Below are 21,945 nucleotides of genomic sequence, written 5' to 3' on the forward strand. Positions count from 1 at the left end.
GAGGAAGCGTCAACTTGCAAGACAGCTGGTTTGTCACGATCAAAGTCAGTTAAGCATCGGTCACTGAGCAATGCATCTTTAAGTTTTTGGAAAGCTATTTGACACTCATCTGTCCATACAAAGGCGACGTTATTGCGATGGAGCTGCGATTTGTGCAGCATTCAGTATGAACCGAATGTGATAGTTCATTTTCCCTAAAACTGACTGCAATGCTGTGATATTGCGAGGAACTGACAATTTTCGTATGGCTGACAAATGCGACTGAAGAGGATGTACACCTTGACAGTTTATGACGTGACCAAGATACAGCAATTTAGGTTTAGCCCTGCATCAGATATCACATGAAATAAAGCAAGTAAAATTTGCAATATGTTCTTCAGGTGTACGACCTGCTACGACAATGTCGTCCTTCACTCGTAGTTTGAACAATTTGGCATCAGTGCAGTCAGCTGTTCCAAATACCGTTGAAAAATGGCGGTAGTGGAAGCATTGCCTGAAGGCAAACGCAAATATTTAAACAAAGCCAAATGAGTATTTATGACACACACTTTTTGTGATTCTTCATCGAGCGGTATTTGAAGATGTGCGTCACGCAAATACATTTTTGAAAAGTAGCGCCCAGTGCCTAATTTGTCCATGAGATCCTCTGAGGCGTGACAATGGATAAGTATCAATGACAGTTTGTGGGTTGACTGTAGACTTGAAGCCAACACGGAGGCAAGTGCGACCTGAAGGTTTGGGGAGCAAAACGAGTGGACTTGCCCACTGACCAGCTGACATGGGTGCAATAACACCACTATCTTGCAATTGTTCAGCCTCGACTTTGTGCCGTAATGCAATGGGAACAGTTCTGGCCCAGCAAAATTTCGGCTGAGTGTTTTTTTCAGTGTAATATGTGCAACAAAATTGTTAGCTTTGCCTAAACCTTCAGAAAAAGAGTTCCAGGAATTCATTTAGCAAGCTAGCTACAATGTCTTTTGTGTTGAAAGCAGACACTGGCAACACATTGTCCTGAAAGTTAAAGCCAAACAAATCAAAATAATCGAGACCAAATATGTTCTCACACGCGTGTAATTAGAGCACTGTAAAAGTTACTGCTCACATATGCAAGTGATACTTAGCAGGCATCGGCCGGAGTGGCCGTGCGGTTCTAGGCGCTACAGTCTGGAGCCGCGAGACTGCTACGGTCGCAGGTTCGAATCCTGCCTCAGGCATGGATGTGTGTGATGTCCTTAGGTTTAAATAGTTCTAAGTTCTAGGGGATTGATGACCTCAGTAGTTAAGTCCCATAGTGCTCAGAGCCATTTGAACCATTTCGAACTTAGCAGGCTAAGTACGTGTTCTGAGATCCGGAATGTCTTGTCCATTATAAGTCGTCAATTGCGTGCTGGTTTTAGACAGGCATGGAGAGCCTAACAGTTCATATGTGTGACAATTTAGCAATGTGGCAGAGGCACTCGTGTCCTTCTGAAATTTCACACATTTTACACAAACAAGTAAATGAACAAAATGTTTCTTTGACTGATGTATCACTCTGAAAACTGCACACTTCGTAGGTTTGCTAATGCCCCTCGCAGACTGGGAATAAACTGCATTAATGACATGGGCCTTGTGACAATAGTTTTGTGAGTGGGCCGAATTCATGTGTTTCTTGTGTAGCAAACATACGGATGGCACATGTCCTTTCCTACCTGAAGCGTAAAGCCGTGGCAAACATACGGATGGCACATGTCCTTTCCTACCTGAAGCGTAAAGCCGTGGCAAACGGACCGTGCTGTCGAACGTTAACGTCGAGCTTGCCAAGTTCAACGTGCTGCTGAACGCTCAGGAACGATGCGACTTGTGCATACGGTACGTGGGCCCCAACGTGGTATACGCGATCGCAACGCACTCCAGCGGCAGTTGAAGGATGTTTCTAGTTCGTAAATAACACTTTACTCAACGGGCGCTCGTAAAATTCCCACGTTAGCTCTATTAAAATGTACATTTCCTCCATCGTTCACGAAATGGAAAGTGCCATGTCCTATCAATAAGGACACAGGTTTATAAAAGTTTCATTACGAACAGTGCGGTACAAATTTGGAATACTTCTCCGCATAAGATAAACATTATTTCATCATTCAAAAAAATAGTTCAAATGGCTCTGAGCACTATGGGATTTAACATCTGTGGTCACCAGTCCCCTAGAACTTAGAACTACTTAAACCTAACCTACCTAAGGACATCACACACCTCCACGCCCGAGGCAGGATTCGAATGTGCGACCATAGCGGTCACTCTGGTTCCAGACTGAAGCGCCTAGAACCACACGGCAACACCAGCCGGCATTTCATCATTCCCACATTTTAGTAAAACCCCAAGGTCAGTCTTACTTGCTCCCTGTTCCTACCCAGTAACAGAACCTTTGCAACAAGTGAATTACGAATCGTAAAAGAAAAAGGAGCAAAATATCTTTATACAAGTAGCGCAAGCTGTCCTGCAGATTAAGCCAATCGAACATATTTACATAACATCAAATATTATAGCATATACTTATATTAAACTAATAATAAAGTATCAGAACCTAACAAAAATGCGAATGTTAGGAAAAAAATTTTGTAGTGTTAAAGACGCAAACCACTGCCCCAACAAAAACTCATCACTGGATAGAGACGCTACTCATTACGCTTTTTTTAATCTCATTTTTTTGTTCGTTTTCGTTCGTTGTATCTTCTTGGGGCGGACATCGCAAGACACCCGTTCCGGCTTGCGCTAAACCAATAACACGCTCCTTGTCTTTGATCATATAGTGTTACCCCCTGCTAAAAATGTTAATCGTAGATAATTATGTTACTAATTGAAATTTAGTTATAACAAATTGTACCGAGAACAATGCGTTTTGGGTGGATCTTCAAGTGTGTCGCTGCCTTCAAATAGCCTGCTCCCATAATACGCAAGTTACAATAATTCTTTTGCCACGAATGTGATGTTTCTCATTATTTTATTGGAACAAATCACACAGATAACAACGAGTTTTCCAGTGATTCTCAATTTGCTGGTGCTCAGGAACGGCATATATACATATAGGCTTGAAATGAATGCCAATATGGCACCTCACAACTCTGTACCGAATGGAGAGTGGTGCGTGTGACGTAGGTGGCGTTGTGCCATCTCATTGGTCAGCGCTCAGACGCACGCTCAGAATATCTGACATGCCAGATATTGCTCTGCACATTCGGAAAGGCTCCCGGACGTGCTGTTCCACTCTATGACGTCAGAAACTCGGCACGCTCGACGCTCAGATGCACGGTCCGTGTGCCGACGGCTTAACACTGAGCTTGTCGGGAGAGGCAGTCTTGGCGTTTGAGCCATGAATAACACTGCGGGCAAGACTTTATTCTATTCGCCTGTGTAGCCGCCTGTTTAGCAAACTGCTTGCGCGGCATGGGAGGTTGTTTACTCAGCGTGGCTAGTGGACGCTGCTGGTGCGGAATGGGGCGATCGCAACTAAAGGGCTCAACCCGGCAGATAGTTTGCTACTCAGATTTATGAACCGACAAGGCACCTGAATCATACTGATGTAATATTAGCACTACCTGCTGAAATGATGGGTCGAACTGTTTCAAAATCTGTTCTCTGAGTTTGACATCAGGCACCTTGTACAAAATCACATCACACAACATAACATCTGAATATAAAGCACCACAAGCACATTTGAATTTTCATTGTCTTGTCAGACCCTGCAGATCTGTTACACACTCGTAATAAGTTTGTTCTGACCTTTTTTGTTCTTTTTTTTCTTTTTTCTTTTTTTTTTTTCTTTTTTTTTTTTTTTTTAGTTAAAGAATTTAGAATTTATACCTAGCTGCTACGACATTCACTTGTTGGTCATAATAGTTTGTTAGGGAGCCTACGACTGTGTCGTAAGCAAATCCACTTACAGTGGCGTTAGGGAAGAGTTTCTGAATTAATCTGAACACTGCACTTGCTACTGTTGATAATAGATACAGAAGTTTAACACTTCCTGGTACATTGTGAACGATGACATGCACTTCAAACTGGGGCGACTATTTGAGCCATTCCTTGTCTTGTACACAAAACTGCTGAAAAGGTGGTGTAGTAGCTGTAGTAGGTGGTGCTTGTTCCGTCAGGTGCGAAGCATTAGAAAGTAGCTGCTGGACCGTGTTGAGCAGTGCCGATACTTGATGCGTCTAAAACTGAAACATCTGCATTAGCTGTGTGACATCTAACGCTTGCGGCTGTAGCGCCAGAGCAGGGAGCTGGAGAGGTTCGGTGGCCATATTAGAAGGCACAAATGCAAAAAATATACAAGGCAAGCAATCTAAATAACGACAAAAGCATAGAAAAGTCCTGCAACTCCCACCTGAAAACACTGATTAGCAAAAACGACAAGAAACTGTTAAAGCAATAAGCGCCTCTGCAAAGTAAGGCGCCAGCACAAAAACACAAAGTCTGTGGCCGCCAGGCATGGGGTCTGTTTGTAACACCTTATCACCAGTTGTTGGGTCTCACCCACTCGCCTTGTATAGGATGCCTAAGGGACAAAGCGTTCTCGGAATGCTATACAACAGTTCAAGCAAATAACGTTAGTAGTTTTATTTCTATAAAGCTGATAGACAGTACTTAACTTAGATATTTATAAGTAGTAGTCGCAAACGATGGGCGACATGCGAACAGTTATGTTCGTCGCTATGGACAAGTCCAGACAATCAACTGTTCAGGATCACCACTAGCCGTTCTTGTAGCACACTCCGTGAATACATTCCACTAATGTCCCTACACTGAGCCGATACTGAGTACTAATGACTGTATACTGTTTTCTTTTTCTTTATTGTGATTTCATTCCCCTGCCCCATATGGGGCAGGGGAGGGCTGTCAGCGGCACAATCCGCCGCTCTTCATCCAAGTGACGTGGCAACTAAAATAACAATAAAATGTTACATACATAAGGCGACAAAAAAGGGGAACATAAAACAGAGTAAAGGGAGAAAATGGAGGTAAAAATAGACTGACAAGGAGACATTCATGGGGAACAGTTAAATTCACCAGAAAGTTAAAAAACGCAATTGGCAACTTCTTCACTTTTGAAGGCCAGACATACCAACAACTAAAGGGAACAGCCATGGGTACCAGGATGGCCCCCTCGTACGCCAACCTATTCATGGGCCGCTTAGAGGAAGCCTTCTTGCTTACCCAGGCCTGCCAACCCAAAGTTTGGTACAGATTTATTGATAACATCTTCATTATCTGGACTCTCAGTGAAGAAGAACTCCAGAATTTCCTCTCCAACCTCAACTCCTTTGGTTCCATCAGACTCACCTGGTCCTACTCCAAATCCCATGCCACTTTCCTTGACGTTGACCTCCACCTGTCCAATGGCCAGCTTCACACGTCCGTCCACATCAAACCCACCAACAAGCAACAGTACCTCCATTATGACAGGTGCCACCCATTCCACGTCAAACGGTCCCTTCCCTACAGCCTAGGTCTTCGTGGCAAACGAATCTGCTCCAGTCCGGAATCCCTGAACCATTACACCAACAACTTGACAACAGCTTTCGCATCCCACAACTACCCTCCTGACCTGGTACAGAAGCAAATAACCAGAGCCACTTCCTCATCCCCTCAAACCCAGAATCCCCCACAGAAGAACCACAAAAGTGCCCCACTTGTGACAGGATACTTTCCGGGACTGGACCAGACTCTGAATGTGGCTCTTCAGCAGGGATACGACTTGCCCAAATCCTGCCCTGAAATGAGATCCATCCTTCATGAAATCCTCCCCACTCCACCAAGAGTGTCTTTCCGCCATCCACCTAACCTTCGTAACCTGTTAGTTCATCCCTATGAAATCCCCAAACCACCTTCCCTACCCTCTGGCTCCTATCCTTGTAACCGCCCCCCGGTGTAAAACCTGTCCCATGCACCCTCCCACCACCACCTACTCTAGTCCTGTAACCCGGAAGGTGTACACGATCAGAGGCAGAGCCACATGTGAAAGCACCCACGTGATTTACCAACTGACCTGCCTACACTGTGATGCATTCTATGTGGGAATGACCAGCAACAAACTGTCCATTTGCATGAATGGACACAGGCAGACAGTGTTTGTTGGTAATGAGGATCACCCTGTGGCTAAACATGCCTTGGTGCACGGCCAGCACATCTTGGCACAGTGTTACACCGTCCGGGTTATCTGGATACTTTCCACCAACACCAACCTATCCGAACTCCGGAGATGGGAACTTGCTCTTCAATATATCCTCTCTTCCCATTACCCACCAGGCCTCAATCTCCGCTAATTTCAAGTTGCCGCCACTCATACCTCACCTGTCATTCAACATCATCTTTGCCTCTGCACTTCCACCTCGACTGACATCTCTGCCCAAACTCTTTGTCTTTAAATATGTCTGCTTGTGTCTGTATATGTGTGGATGGATATGTGTGTGTGTGTGTGTGCGAGTGTATACCCGTCCTTTTTTCCCCCTAAGGTAAGTCTTCCGCTCCCAGGATTGGAATGACTCCTTACCCTCTCCCTTAAAACCCACTTCCTTTCGTCTTTCCCTCTCCTTCCCTCTTTCCTGATGAGGCAACAGTTTGTTGCGAAAGCTTGAATTTTGTGTGTATGTATGTGTGTGTTTGTGTTTCTATCGACCTGCCAGCGCTTTCGTATGGTAAGTCACATCATCTTTGTTTTTAAATATATTTTTCCCACATGGAATGTTTCCCTCTATTATATTGACAAAATTTTTAGGTACACCTATCCAGGATAATCTGAAATGGGAGAAACACATGAATAATGTAAATAAAAAGTTAAATACACCTACATATGCTGTAAGAATCCTCCTGTAGAATCCAGGACATGCATTAGTGGTCATAATGTACCACAGTAGTACCCATTCACTACCGATGTATGGAACTATATTTTGGGGGAACTCTATATGTAGCAGAAAAATATGTGGGCTACAAAAAAAGATTGTTAGCATAATAACACATTATAAATACAGAGATTCATGTAGACCAATATTTATAAGTCTCAGTATACTGCCCCTTCCTTGTTTATATATCTGTAAAGTACTAATCATCATAAAAATAAGCATTTTAAAAGAAGACAGTATCTTCAAGCATAATTGTCATTTCCATGCTCGTGATGCTAGGTGGAAGCATTACCTGGATGTCAATACAGAAAGTACAAATGTTTGTAGTGGTGGTCTGTGTCATACTGGAATTATTTAATCACATTACATTCTACCTGAAACAGATACTAAATATATTTAAGTTTAAAGTGAAACTAAAGGAGTACTTGCTTGACCACTGCTTCTATTCTTTTTCTGAGTTTTTGGAGCACCAAGAAAATACATTGTAAATGATCACATAATTATTCTTAACCATACTATGTTATTAGTATTCAACATGTACCAACTGTTGTTTTCTAAATCACAGTATGTATAAACTTGTACATACAACATCAAACCTTACTTATCCTATATCACTTATAAAAATTCTGGACTTAATCATGATTTACAGCATGAATAAGGAAATAAAAATACAAATGCAAATAACTGACAGTCATAGCAAGTTTGTTGCATTCTCGATTGCTGTGGATGATTTGATCGACATTTTGGACACAACACAACTTGAATGTATGTTGTGGAGTCAACATAAATTTGCACATGAAAGAAGAAATGTTAGATTTGGTGGCAATGGAAGACACAAAGAGAGCAATCGACTTGCTGCAAACTGTTGAAGAGGCAATTGAAGCCGTTGGCCTGAACTGAGGCATGTTTATCTCAGTTACCATTGATGCAGAGCCAGCAATGTGAGGGGCACAAAATAGGCTCATAGTATTGTTACACAAAAGCTACAATGGTCAGCAGACACCTGATCATTACAAGTTTTATGTACCCATTCACAATGTAGAACTTCAAGAAATTATGAAGCAGATTCACCATTGCTAGACCTTCCTTATCCTTCATTTGACTTATTCATTAGTGAAATATCTGCCCTTAAAACCATCAAATAAGAGCAATCATGTCTTTTTTGTTATATAAATAAAAGTGGAATTTTGCAGCTCATGCTTCAATAATTGGCCTGGAAAGTGGCACATCTTTACTTTGCTTTATTAAAAGCCATCTATAAACACATTCATCAAGTTCACCGTCATTTCGTGGTTTCACTCCTTTTCTTTACTTCCCCACATCTACATGACTACCTGCAATTCACAATTTAGTACCTGAGCAGAGAGTTCATTGAACCACTTTCACACTATTTCTCTACCATTCTATTCTTGAAAAGCCCATGGGAAAAATGACACACAAACCTTTCTGCACATGCTATGATTTCTCTTATTCTATTACAGTGAACATTTCTCCCTGTGCCAGTAGACGCCAACAAAATATTTTCAGATTTGTAGAAGAAAGTTGGTGATATAAATTTCATGAGAAAATCTTCATGCAATGAAAAAGTCTTTGTTTTAATGATTTCCACCCAAATTTGGGTATCATATCCATGACACTCTCTCCTGTATTTAAGGATAATACAAAATCAGCTGTCCTTATTTGAATTTTTTGATTTCCTCCATCAATCAATGTTATGCAGATCCCACATGGTGCAGCAATACCCTAGAAGAGGACAGATGATTGTAAAGTAGACAGGTTCTTTAGTACTTGTGCATCTACTACATCTTCTAAGGGTGCCAGACATCACTTTTGTTTTACTTGATGATTACAAAATGTGACCTTTATGACAGGAAATTGCATATCTAGTCACACAACTAACACAGTACTCTACAGGCACAAATGTTAATTAGAAGTATCTTATGGGGAACAGTGTGAAAAGTCTTCTGGAAATCAAAAGATATGAAAGCAATTTGACATCTTTCATCGATAGCACTCATTACTTTATCAGTATAAAGAGCTAGTGGTATTAAACAAGAAAGATGTTTTTTAAAATCTGTGTTAACTATCTCTTAATAAATCTTTTTCTTCAATGTAATTCATAAAGTTCAAATACAATGCGAGGTCTGTTCAAAAAATTCCATAACTTTGTCCACAAATTCTTGTATGCTTACATTTTACTTATTGTGCATGGTCTCCTTCGAAATACTCATCTCCACAATGATACACCCCTCCCAGTGCCATTTCCACTTCTGGAGGCAGCCTTTATGCACCTATAGCTGGATCGCACTGTGCGCCATTTGCAAATTTTCTTTTATCTTGTGTGTCATTGCAAATCTTCATCCCTTCAATGGGATTTGCGAGTTTTGAGGATAAAAAAAAAAAAAAAAAAAAAAAAAAAAAAACCCAATGGGTGAGGTCTGGAGAGTACAGAGGATGAGGTAGCACAGTGATTTTGTTTTTTGTGTAATAGACACACATCAACAGAGATGACTGTGCAGGTGGGTTATAGTGATGCAAGAGTAATGAATTGTCTCACCACATTTCAGGCTTTTTCCCTCTCATATTTTCTCACAGATGTCGCAACACATCCTGATAACACCATCAATTAACAGTTTGTCCCTGTGACATGAATTCATGATGACCTAATCCTTCGGAGTCAAAGAAAACTATTTGCATGGCTTTGACATTTGACCTGACCTGACGAGCTTTTTTATTATTGTCGTGGAGAACCTTTCCCTATCCATTCTGAAGACTGAACCATGGTCTCAATATCATAACTGTAGACACACGTCTCATCGCCAGTTATGATTATCTTAAGGAACTTCTTTTTCTCATCTGCACAATCCAAAAGCTCTTTCAGCTTGCAAGGTGAAGGTCTTTCTGATCTTGACTCATGAGCCATGGGACAAATTTGCAGCAACACGATGCATTCGAAGATGTTGTGTCAGGATTTCATGACATGATGCAGCTGAAATTTTAAATCGTTCTGCAACCTCTCAGTCAAGTCTTCGATTGGCATGCACAGTTTTGTTAACATTCCTGACATGAGTGTCGTCGGTAAACATCAAAGGGCATCCCGAAAGAGGGTTATCTTTAACATCCATCTGGCCATTTTTAAACTGTGTGAAGCATTTGTAACACTGAGTATGACTTAAACAATCATCACTGCAGCCTTTCTGCATTATTTAGTGTGTCTCTGTAAAGCTTTTCTGGAGTTTCACACAAAATGTAATGCAGATGCGTTGCTTCTCTGCATCTTGAAATTCGCAAAATGAGTGACTTTACATTCTACTCCATATGGCACTGAACAATAACTAACAGACATGCAACAATGGAACATATGGCTGCTACACATAAAACACAGCCATGTGCAGGGGTGTCAAGCACAATTTGTTCCAACACACCAGTAACAAGAAATTATGAAAGTTCCAGAATTTTTTGAACGGACTTCATGTGTGTTCCAGAATCCCACTGTAAATCAACATTAGTGATATAGTTCTGTAATGCAGTGGATTACTGCTATTTCCTTTCTTGAGTATTGCCTTTGTATCACCATGTTTCACACAGTCAATTATTTTTAGTTTATCACTCACTGAATATCTTTTTCATTTCTGCAACACACTGTAAAACACACACACGCACACCCACGCACACACCCACACACCCACACACACACACACACACACACACACACACACACAGACACAGACACAGACACAGACACACACACACACACACACACACACACACACACACACACACACACACACAGAGAGAGAGAGAGAGAGAGAGAGAGAGAGAGAGAGAGAGAGAGATACTCGGGTTTTTGTGCAGGGCCAATCCTGATATAATGATACTAAGACAAACTGAAAGTGCAGTTTAGTTACCCTTAATCTTTTTGGTTATTGTTTTCAAGGTTTGAAGATAGAGGGGTAAATGCAGACGGTAATAAAATTTTTATATTGCATTATATCTGAATGTATGGTATATTTGACTGTGCTATTTGAGGCTTTTACTGCACTTGGAGGGTGAAATGCACCAGCTAGCATCTTGCTCAATAGTTTAAGGCATCACTCTTCTTGAAGAGTAGCAAGATTCTGTTGAATGTGTAGCTATACAGAGTTTGCTCTTTGCATTGACAACATATTAAATTAGGGGATAATATTTATGATTGATTTTACTATTTCTGTGTTATCTGAATGTTGCAAATATTGTGCTTTCACATATTATACAAACATACGCAAACTGTATATTATGTATATTAAACACAAACTGTGTATAGAAATTAAAATTAAACTTATACAAGTTAAAATATTAGTTCTTATAAAAAAATTACACAAACTGGAACTAAAGAGCACCTACATCCTACATTCTATGCAGCATCTGAATGTATGTGCTAATACAGTATCAGAGTGAGTTCAAAACCTTAAGTGATATGTGATTTCTTACCAACTAATTCACTTTCATGCATTTAGAACACATTTGTATTTCACTAGTAACTATATCTTACATCCTTACATTTAATGACTTTTTTCATGTTGATAAACTGGCACTACTTTAAATTGTAGATTTCCTAAAGAGTTCTAGGTTAATTATTTTCAGAATAGGATCAAAATGTATTAATAATCATTACATATTTCAACCCACTCAAAATTTTTAAACAAAGTCCAAAATGTTTTGTCATGTCTCATTAAACAGTGCTATTTGTTTTCCTTGGTTGTTTCTGACTTGTTGACCCTGGTCATATTACATGCCTTGTTTTGATATTCTATCTCTTGAAAATTTGCATCATTGCATTCATATTTGACATTAGATATGTTATTGAAAGAAAAATCAGATGCCAAGAATCACAGCAAATTGGTGACTTGTAAGAAAGTTTGAATACTGCTGGTAGAGAGCCCACTGTTTTAGACTGCACCTATTAGTTGTTTCATTATACTTAAAGTTATGCATGTTTATATATGCCATTACAGTTTCTGGTAAAAGTATGATTATTCAGGAAATTAAAATGTACTTTCCATTTAGATCACAGAGTAAATTTATTACTGATCCAGGCAGGAAATACCCTGCAGTTGATCTGGCTGTTCTCATGTAACTTGGAAAACCTATTTTACTTTACTGTAGCCACAACAATACCACCACCACCTCCACCACCACCGCCAACGCTCAGTCCCCCAGTATACCAACAAGTGGAAATGCATCCTGAAGCACCACCAGTTCGCTATGGACCTTCACAACAGCAGCTGCCCTCCCAAGTTCATAAGCAGCAAGTCCTGCAGGGAGATGAAAGGCAAACACAGCACATGCAACAGCAACCACTTCATGCCTACCAGTATCAGTCTGCTAGTCACATCCGTGAGTAAAGTAAAAATGGTTAATAGTGTGGCAATGAATAGAGGACATTGAAATATGTCATTTTTGTTAATAAAGGAAATTAATTCCAAATATTAGTCTGTGAATGTGTTCCAATTCAACAAATGTTTCCTGACTGGTTTGTATGGATGGTCATTATTAATACTATGTTTTGGCAGAGCCATCTTCAGATACTAATCAAACATAATTCATGTACAGGGTGTTTATAAGTTTGTTGTACTTGTGAAAAAAGTGAATAACTTACAGAAATGTTTGATATAGCATTGAATGCAGTATATCTCCAAGTTTTATTTACAGATGTTGAGTGTGGCTACCTTTTATAACACTACAAATGTCCCATCTGTAATCAATTTCCTTAGCATCTTGATGTACGGTGGCAACTGCTTGTGTTATCCATTGTCACAGCTCAGTGATTTATCCAGGAAACAGAGGAACAGGCATTGTCTTTAATGTAATCCCACTGAAGTCTATTGGGGTTAAATTAGGTGATCACAGTGGCCAGGATATTGTTACACCACATCCAATCCAAGGCAGTAAATTCCTGTGGAGGTACGGGATGTCTTCACAAAGATTATGTGATGATATGCTGTCTTGCTGTAAAATAAATTCTGTGCCCATATTATGTTGTAACTGAGCCATCAAGTAATGTTCAAGCATTTCTAGGTATGATATGCCAGTTTGAGCTGACTTGGCAGAAAAGACAGGACTGTAAGTCTTGTTACAGCTTACAGCACAAGAATTGTTTACCTTAGTTGAGTCCTGAATGTGTTCAATTATGTGACATGGTTTGTACTCACCCCACATCTGAGCATGCTGACTCCTTTTCATGCAGGTATGAAAGGTGTCCCCACCAATGAACACAGTTTTATTAAGAAAATCATCTTCAGTCTACATTTTGTTAAACATTTCTACAGAAAACTCAGCTCATTTTTCTTTGTCAGTTTGTCTTAAAGCCTGCAACAGTTTCAGGTAATAGGAGTTGAATGCAGGCATTTCCATAATACCATTCACACTGCAATGCAAGCCATATTCAATTCTAAGCTGGCACAGCTCTTTGAGTTACCCAGACTACAAACGTAAGATTGCCAAACTTGTTCAACTGCTGTGTCACAGATTGCTGGCTGACCTTGACCTAGAATTCTATGTGATACAAATCCAGTTTCAGTGAAATGATTGTACCAATCTGTAACAGTTTAAATTGAGGTGGTGGCTTGCAAATATTTAGTCTGGAATCATCTCTGAACTGTAGTAATGGATTTGGATTCATGAAACCATAAACAATACTGTGCACACTCTCAACTGTTATGGCTCCATTATGACTTTTGTAATAACTTTTACGTGCATGGCACCTAATGGGAATGTCAGAAACTAACAGTGTTTGGTGGAAATAAAATTTGAAGATATAGAGAATACAGTGCTGTCTCAACCATTTCTGTAACTTGTTTAGCCTTTTTGCAATTAAAGGTTACTTTCATATAACGAATTTATGAACACCCTGTATTATAAGTGCTGAGTCTAATAGCTTCCACACAGAAGATGAAGCAGCAATTGCCCTTATGTGTTGTTTCTCTAATTATGTATTTTTGTCATGCAAGTTTCATGTAATTCACCCACATCCAGCATTACTGTCAAAGATGTTGCTGTGCATAATAGTATTGTACAATCCTGAACAGCAAAGAATTTACAGTCATCAGAGTACTGACATGGTGATACTAAATATACAAAATAATATACTTGCAATCATAGAATACTAAAGTAAATAAATACTTGGGGTAATCCATTTATAGTGGGGAACAACTTAATAAAAACTGATTGGTCAGTCAATCAGGTCTGGGAGTAGCAAGACGTACAGAGTAAATAAAATCTGTGTGAGTTTTATGAAATAATATATATTGCAATAGTCACTTGTTACTAATATTTTATTAGCGTGATGCCTTTTGGAAGCATGCTGCAATCATCAGATGCACTTACAGTTACTTTTACAGTGTAATTAATATTATGTGAGGTTAGTTTCCTTTGCTGTGAGGTTCTGTTTTGAAAAACATGCCTGCTCAGGAAGATAAATATGTTACAGTGTGTACATTAAGTAATAAGAATGATTAGTCATTTTTGAAGTATGTTTACTTACATTTTTGTTGATATTTTCATTGTCTGACACATACAGCACAGTAACATACAACACTTTCACAATTATTTGTTTACGTCAATCTGAACAGTCTTAAAAGCTAACATAAACTAGTTTCTATTTATAAACCAATAGTATACCTTGAAGATGAAACATTTATATCTAGAACTATTTAAGTTATGGCAAAGATTAGGTGAGTAGTTGGTAAAGACAGTTATTTCCCACATTCAGTAGCTGTTCAGGATGTTATTTTGATCTCCAGCATTTCAAGCAGACAGTTTCTGCCCATTGTACATGGTGTGCAATATGGTGTAAATTGCTTATAAAAAGCACTTGGGTTTCCAGCTGGGTGGCTACTACTCATCCATCTTGCTTGCAAAGAGTCTTTTTTTCTTAACAGAGAGCAGAATGTGTCATAATGTTGAAAATAGCCTCAGAATGGGGAAACATTACATATGGAGTGCTGTAAGGATTGGTACTGGGCTCTAAACTACATAAATTATCTTTCAATGACTTTAAGAGGTAGCTTAAAAGCTGTGATGTTTTGTGTAAGTTTAAAGTTGAGGGGGGAGAGTGGAAAGAAAAGGAAAGGGAAGGGATTATTGATGTCAACTGCATCAGGAATTATTCAGAATCAGTGATAACGAGTGAAAATATCTGCTGGACTGGGGTTCAGCCCTGGGATCTCCTGCTTCTTAGGCAGTTGCATTAACCACTGTGCCATACAGACTCAGCGTTGATTGCACAGACTATCTCAGCATGCCCCTCGGCCGACCCACATTTCCATCTGATGACACCTATCTGCAGTCTTCCATGGTCATTACTTTGAGATTCCTGCAGGCTGGACATTATTGTGCATCTGCAATGAAGGTGGTGGATTCATTGCCCATCAAAGTGAATGAATCCACCACCTTCATTGTGGATGCCTGATGATTTTTGACCTCCTGGAAGAATCTCAAATTAGTGCCAACAGAGGCATGGACAGGAAATGTAGATAGGTGGCACTAGATGGGAATGCATGTTGGGTGAGATAGTCTGTGCAGTTGTGATAAATAATTTGTCAGGGTGGTGCAGCATTAATATGACTGCCTAGTAAGCAGGAGATCCTGGATTTGAATCCTGGTCTGGCACACATTTTCACTCACCACTGTTGATATCAATAGCCCTTTCCTTTCATTTCCTTTCCTGTCTCTCCCCCTCCATCTTCAACATACATAATATGTATCACAGCTTCAGATTTCTTGTGGTGTCTCTTCTTTTGGTCATGTTTGAAAGAACAGACACCATGCATTCATGCAACTGTTCTAACGGTTTGGATGACTTGAAGTGTTGAAGTATGTATGCAAACTTCCAAGTCTTTTATGAGACGACTTACTTGAGGTGTTTTACCAGACTTTCCTGCTGGCTGGCCTGCTGCTGCAAATTCTCTTTCACTTCTCTGAAGAATGCTGCTAGGTACAGGAATTTCTTAAAACTCTTTCTACTTATACAAATAAGCAGATATACCAAGTTTCATTTGCTTCAATTAACAACATATATTTTAACTTCTGACATTTTACAAATTCCACACATCACATAAATAAATACTGTTTTGTAAGCCTCTTGTGTCTCCAAGCATTACAAACGAGATAAGTTATATATGAGAGAAAGTTGGCTTAAAAACAATGTCCATTCTCAACATGAAACAGAATACACTTCTTCCCTTAACCAAAGCTAAGCCAAAAGTTTTTAATAGTTCTTTTTCAACTATTCACATTACCCTAACAATGGTCAAAACACAATTAGAACAGAGTAGCATAAACACTCCATGGTTCTTCTGTCCATTTTCACTAAACTTCCATGGATTGACCGACAAGTACTTGTTGGTGCAGTTTGACCACCACATATACATTCTCCTTGTGACTTATTTCCAACCTGCACACACAAACATGTGATGCACAGTAGATAGGATTCCATTTTCTCGCACTCATATCTAAAATATCATGTGTTCGAGATGGTAGAAGGCCGAGTGGTTCTAGAATTTATGCAGAAATTCTTGAATCACTACACTGTAATGTTTGTTGAGAACACAAGCATATTAATCAAGGCTCTCAACCATAATGTAGCAGACACAACTTAAATGATAGCTGAGCATGCCTGCAAATGTTTCACGGGTAACAGATTAATTCTTAATTTCTCAAAGATGTATATTATACACTTCTAAACCAACAATCATAATCTGTTAGCACCAAAAGCGGATTCTAAAGGTCATACTAAATGAAACATACTGTGTAAAGTTCCTTGTGATCCAACTGGAATAAAAGTTAGAATGGGAAAAAATACATAGATACACTAATCCTGAAACCCAGTTCAGTGTGTTATGCCTTTAGATGTGTCTCTCCTTGTGTTGACCTAAAGACAAGGATGTCACCTTATTTTGCATATTTTCACTCCCTGTTGTCTTCCAGAATTGTCTTCTAGGTGCAGTGAACATAAAGTAAATAAAATTTTTATTCAGCAGAAGTGAGCAGTAAGCATATGGTCGAAATTAAGTAACTGTACCTCTTGCAGGAGCCTATTCTAGGATATTGGAATTGTGATATTTCAGGTTTCCTTGGTGTGATTGAATAATAGTGTACTTGTGGGTGTCAAACTAAGTAGTTTCTGTATTATGCACAATATTTTGATGACTGATTGAGATATCTTCTTAAGGTGCTGTGAATTTTGTTGTTATGTGTACTTGCTACCTGGACTCCAACCAGACTGTGAACTGTTTTTGGTCTCTTGGCATTACTTATAGCTGAGTTCAACCTATGATGTCCACTGTGCCCTTTAATGCTCTTTTGTTTTTCAGAGTCCTCACTGATTTCCATGAAATGCTCTTACTATCAGCATTTTCCTGCTCTGGTGCATGTGATGCCCAGCAAGATATGAATAAATTGTGTGCCACACCTCAATTTTTGTTTGAACTGAAATCTTGTCCTAATTTATTGGGATTTTGATACTTTTATTTTAGCAAACTCCTTAATTATGTTGTACCATGGTATCTGCAACATGATACTGGTCTCAACATATTTCATTTCATTATATACCCGAAGCAATGCTCAATGACCATGAATTTTCTTGGTGGTTTTAGTCAGGTGTGCCACTGATATCCTTACACCTTTCCTCAATTTTTCTAATAGTCTGTCACAGGGAGTAGTGTGGTCCTCACCCTCCTTTTTGAGACACAGATTGTCTTTAACACTTCAGAAACGAATTTTTATTTTTCCTGACAGAAGTGGAATACACTAGACGGGACCTACCAGTTGTTCCAGATATTGGGGATGCAATTGTAGGTAAGCAGTTCTTGACTTTTCTTCTTCTGTGTTAGTCTCAACCTCTTTCTCAGGCATTCTTGATTGGTACTACAACACCTGCTCAATTTATGGAAAATTTTATGAACAAAATGATGAACTGGTGGTGACTAGTCCTTCCATTACCACCATTCATGATGAACTTATACATGGAATACTTTCAAGCAAAGGCACTAGAAGCTGCTAAGTTCAAACTAGTGATTTTATTGATATGTGGACAACACATTTGTGGTGTGGCCATATGGAACAAAAAACTTAAATAGCTCATAGAAAATTGATAGTTCATTCATCATAACATAAAATGCACAGTGGAACTTAAAAGGCCAGCAACTACCTTTCATCAACTTGTTAGTTACGAGAAGGCAAGACAGATCTCTGGTCACTGTGTACATAGAAAACACATGAACACTTAACTGTATCTCCACACCTCAACCCATCACCATCCTTCACAAAAAAATTCAGTGGCTAGAACTGTGACCCATAGACTTCAAACAGGTAGACTCCTTTAGAAACATGTTACCTGTTGTGAATCAATCAGGTAGTACTGAGTGGTGGTGACAGGCTGTTGGACCCAGGGCAAACACTTAACAAGTACAAAGAGATTCTATTGATTTTGATACATGATGTAGTGTGCCATGCTTGCCTCTACACATTGCCCCTGGTGGAGCTGGTGAATAAGTTGCAGCTTCTGCCTGGTGCTGCTGAGATGGCATCTTGCACTGCTGAGGTCAGCAGCCTCTGTAGGCCATGGACATAGATGTCAGCTGTGTTTCATGTTCTGCTGTGATGGCATTCCACTCAGGAGATGGCCACTCAGCTTTGCACACAGCTGCAGTGGTGGCATGTGGAGTCCGATATGTGCAAGGTACAACTCGCTGCCCTTGTTCTGGACAGGAGTCAGCTGGCAGCTGGTGCTGCATCACCATGTCTGACTAGGAACTCAATGTCAGTGGCAGCAGGGGCAGATGGCAGGCAGGCTGGGCAATGACATCAAGTCCGTAAAGGACTTGGTGTAGACAGCTGTTGCAGTCTGGTCCTGAATCCATGGCTTCATATGGTGGAGCCCAGTCATCCCACTGTCTGACGTTGCCCTGGCAGTGAGGTGGTACTGCTGACTTCTGGCAATGATAAGTGATCCCTGCCTTAAAATCCAGACTTCTTCATATGCCTCCAGGGCACATTCATTTCACTAAAACCTGGCGCCACAGCAAGAGACTTGCCCTAGTGGGGTGACACTTCCCTATTTGGTACAAGGTTACTGCTGTGAGATGTGTTTACCACTGAACTTCGCTATCCTTGCTGTGCAATCTGCTGCTGTGTCTTTTATTGTGACCAACATGTCACCATATTGGTGACTATAGACCTGCAGCTGTTAATGCAACATTCTATAGCACTTCCATGCAACTTCTTCTTACTTTTGTTAAAGACGAATAATTTTTAGTCTAAAGACCGGATAGTGACACTACACTGCCCTTCTGTATAGAAAAGACATGGTCCCTCAGGTCTTACCTGAGCCCCTTAATCTATTGCAATTATTTCTACCCTTAATCTGTAAAACAAGTATCCAATACTAAATTGGCTATTCTTAACTAGCAGGCAAATAACTGTATTCATCCCTGACTCCATTAAGGGGGGTAGGATGTCAAATGGGCCGACTTGGAGCAGGAGAGGCACCACAGGACATTTTATTTTCTACTGTCTATACTTTTACAAATAAATTCATAGAACTTTGTCAGCATGACAAGGAAGGATTCAGGATTCACACTCATAGCAGTGGAAGTGCAAAAACATAACAAAATTATTTTTTTTGTAGATATGAAATTTCATCATTTTTTCACATACTGTTGTCTGCATTTGTTGCTATAGGTATATTTTTCTTCACAAGTAAGAGAGATTCTTTGATGAATTTTGCACAGCATACAAAACATACTTACAGGTGTATGAAACTCTAGAATTTTCCAAATCTATTAAAAACTGGTAAAAATTGAGATAATTAACTACAAAATTTGATTTTTTTTCTAAACATAAAGTTTAAAACACAACAGCTCATTCATTCTTTCATAAATTAAATAGATTCTAGAGTTTCAGACACCTGTAAGTATGGTTTGTATGCTGTGCAAAATTCACCAAACAGTCTCTCTTACTTATGAAGGAAAGTGTACCTATAGCAACAAATGCAGCCAGTAGTAATTGAAAAAATGATGAAATTTCACATGTAAAATGAATTATTTTGTTATGTTTTTGAAGTCCCACTGCTATGAGTGTGAATGCTGAATCCTTCCTGGTCATGCTGACAAAGTTTTATGAATTTACTTGTAAAAGTATAGACAGTGGAAATTAAAATGGTCTGTGGTGCCTCTCCTGCTCCAAGTCGGCCCGTTTGATGTCCTACCTCCCTTAATCTCTATTTCATCTCTCACGCAGGGTAACCAGTCCACAGGTACTCAGATTAGCTCTGGGTCTGCCTTCCACACAGTTCATTGTTTCAAATACATGAGAGTTAGACAGAGAAACATCAACAAAACATGGTCTGGCTTCATTAAATTCTTACACTTGGTGTACCATCCGTCAGTTCAGTGGTTTCTTAACTCTTTGTTTTGTAACAATTTTTGGAACCTTGTCCCCATTTCAACAGTTCTCCTTATGCTTCCCAAAACATACTCCCAGAACTATCATTACAAGAAAACCACATAAGGTCATACTATTCACAAGACTTCAACAGGTAGTCCCACTTACTTCTCCTACTGTAGCACTCAGTAAAAGCTGAATTCTCCTCCAAATCGGAGATTTGCCGGTACTCCTGCTCACCCATAACAACTTTCTGGTACCTGGTCACACTGTATCATGTTAACTTCTCCTTAATGCATTTGTGCACAGTTTAATTGGTTTGGATGCAGCCCATGATGGCTCTACAATGGAAACAGCTGTCTGTCACTGATGGTAAAGTTTGGCAGGTTTTTCAGTCAGAATGTTTACTTTCAGATTGCTTTGCACTTTTCACCCACTTTATACTTTTGTGTGCATCAGACAATGGCTGTGTGGTAAACAACTTGCTGCACACGTCAGCTGCTTGCCCTGCAAGGCTGTGACTGAGTATTAGTGCTTGCACTACATTCACTGGTGTCCACCATTCAACAGATTCAGCCTTGTCTACTTGATCACAGATGTTACAAAGTTGTCTCCTCTCCCTTTTCCTTTGTCATCCTGCTTCTGATGAACTATGTGTGCCTGTACTGTTTCAGCCACAACATCTGCCACACAAGTATCAATAATGTCCTGTGTGCATTCTCTGTAGTATCTAAAGAAACAAAATCATCTGCAGTTCACCTCTCTGCATAAACATGTACATGTACACTTTGCTGTGCATCCATCCCAGGCTCTCTGGTCTCAACACAAGACCTATTAACACCCAGTGGGCCAGGTACTATTGCATACTGAACTTAAATCACCCATGTTGCTATCCTCACATTCAGTTACTTTAGTACACCCCACACTCATTCTGTCTGACACTACAGCTACCACTGACTAACTAATTTCACTGGATATCAGAGCTGCTACTTCTACATTACTATCCTTAACTTCAAAAACATAATTACTCTGTGCCTTGCTTAAATTCCTAGAAAGTCATACTTTGACACCATTTACAACTTTCCACAGCTCCCATGCGTTCACACTAGTGGTGTGTGAGTCTTCTGTATGCAAGTTACAACCTGCTGAACTTGAACAAAAATTGGCTAGTGGCTGGTGCTGTGGCACTGTGACCCTCTAGGAACTCAGCATCAGCATCACTGGTGGCAGGCACAGGCAACAGGGTAGTGACACTAAGCCCCATGAAGTGCTTACTGCAGATGGCAGGCACAGCCTGGTCTCAAACCTGTGGCTGCAGCTGGCGGAGCCCAGTTGTCTCACCGTCCGGCATCACCTTGATATTGTCATGGTACTGCTGGCTTCTGGCCATGACAAGTGACCCCTGCCTTAAAATCCAAACTTATTTATATGCCTCGAGTGCCAATCACTAAAACCCAGCACCTAGTCCATCTACTGGTGAGTTCAGCTATCCTTTCTGCGCAATCCACAGGCATGTCTGTTATTGTGACACACATCACTACACTGGCAGATACTGACCCGTGGCTGTTTATATAAATTTCTATGGTGCTTCCATGGTACTACTACTTCCTTTTTCTAAAGACATCACACATGGTATAAGATGAAC

General features: G+C 40.0%; 1 protein-coding gene across 2 annotated transcripts in view; it reads left to right on the forward strand.

The window, feature by feature from the left end:
- Window positions 1-21,945, forward strand: part of LOC126416788 (YLP motif-containing protein 1) — a 661,447-nt gene that overhangs the window by 513,771 nt on the left and 125,731 nt on the right. For both annotated transcript variants that reach the window (XM_050084654.1, XM_050084655.1), the window contains exon 5: window positions 12,024-12,254. In XM_050084654.1, the coding sequence (XP_049940611.1) occupies window positions 12,024-12,254 (231 nt within the window). The remainder of the gene's footprint in view (window positions 1-12,023; window positions 12,255-21,945) is intronic.

The sequence above is a fragment of the Schistocerca serialis genome, chromosome 8 (assembly GCF_023864345.2).
Source record: "Schistocerca serialis cubense isolate TAMUIC-IGC-003099 chromosome 8, iqSchSeri2.2, whole genome shotgun sequence".
Lineage (NCBI taxonomy): Eukaryota > Metazoa > Arthropoda > Insecta > Orthoptera > Acrididae > Schistocerca > Schistocerca serialis.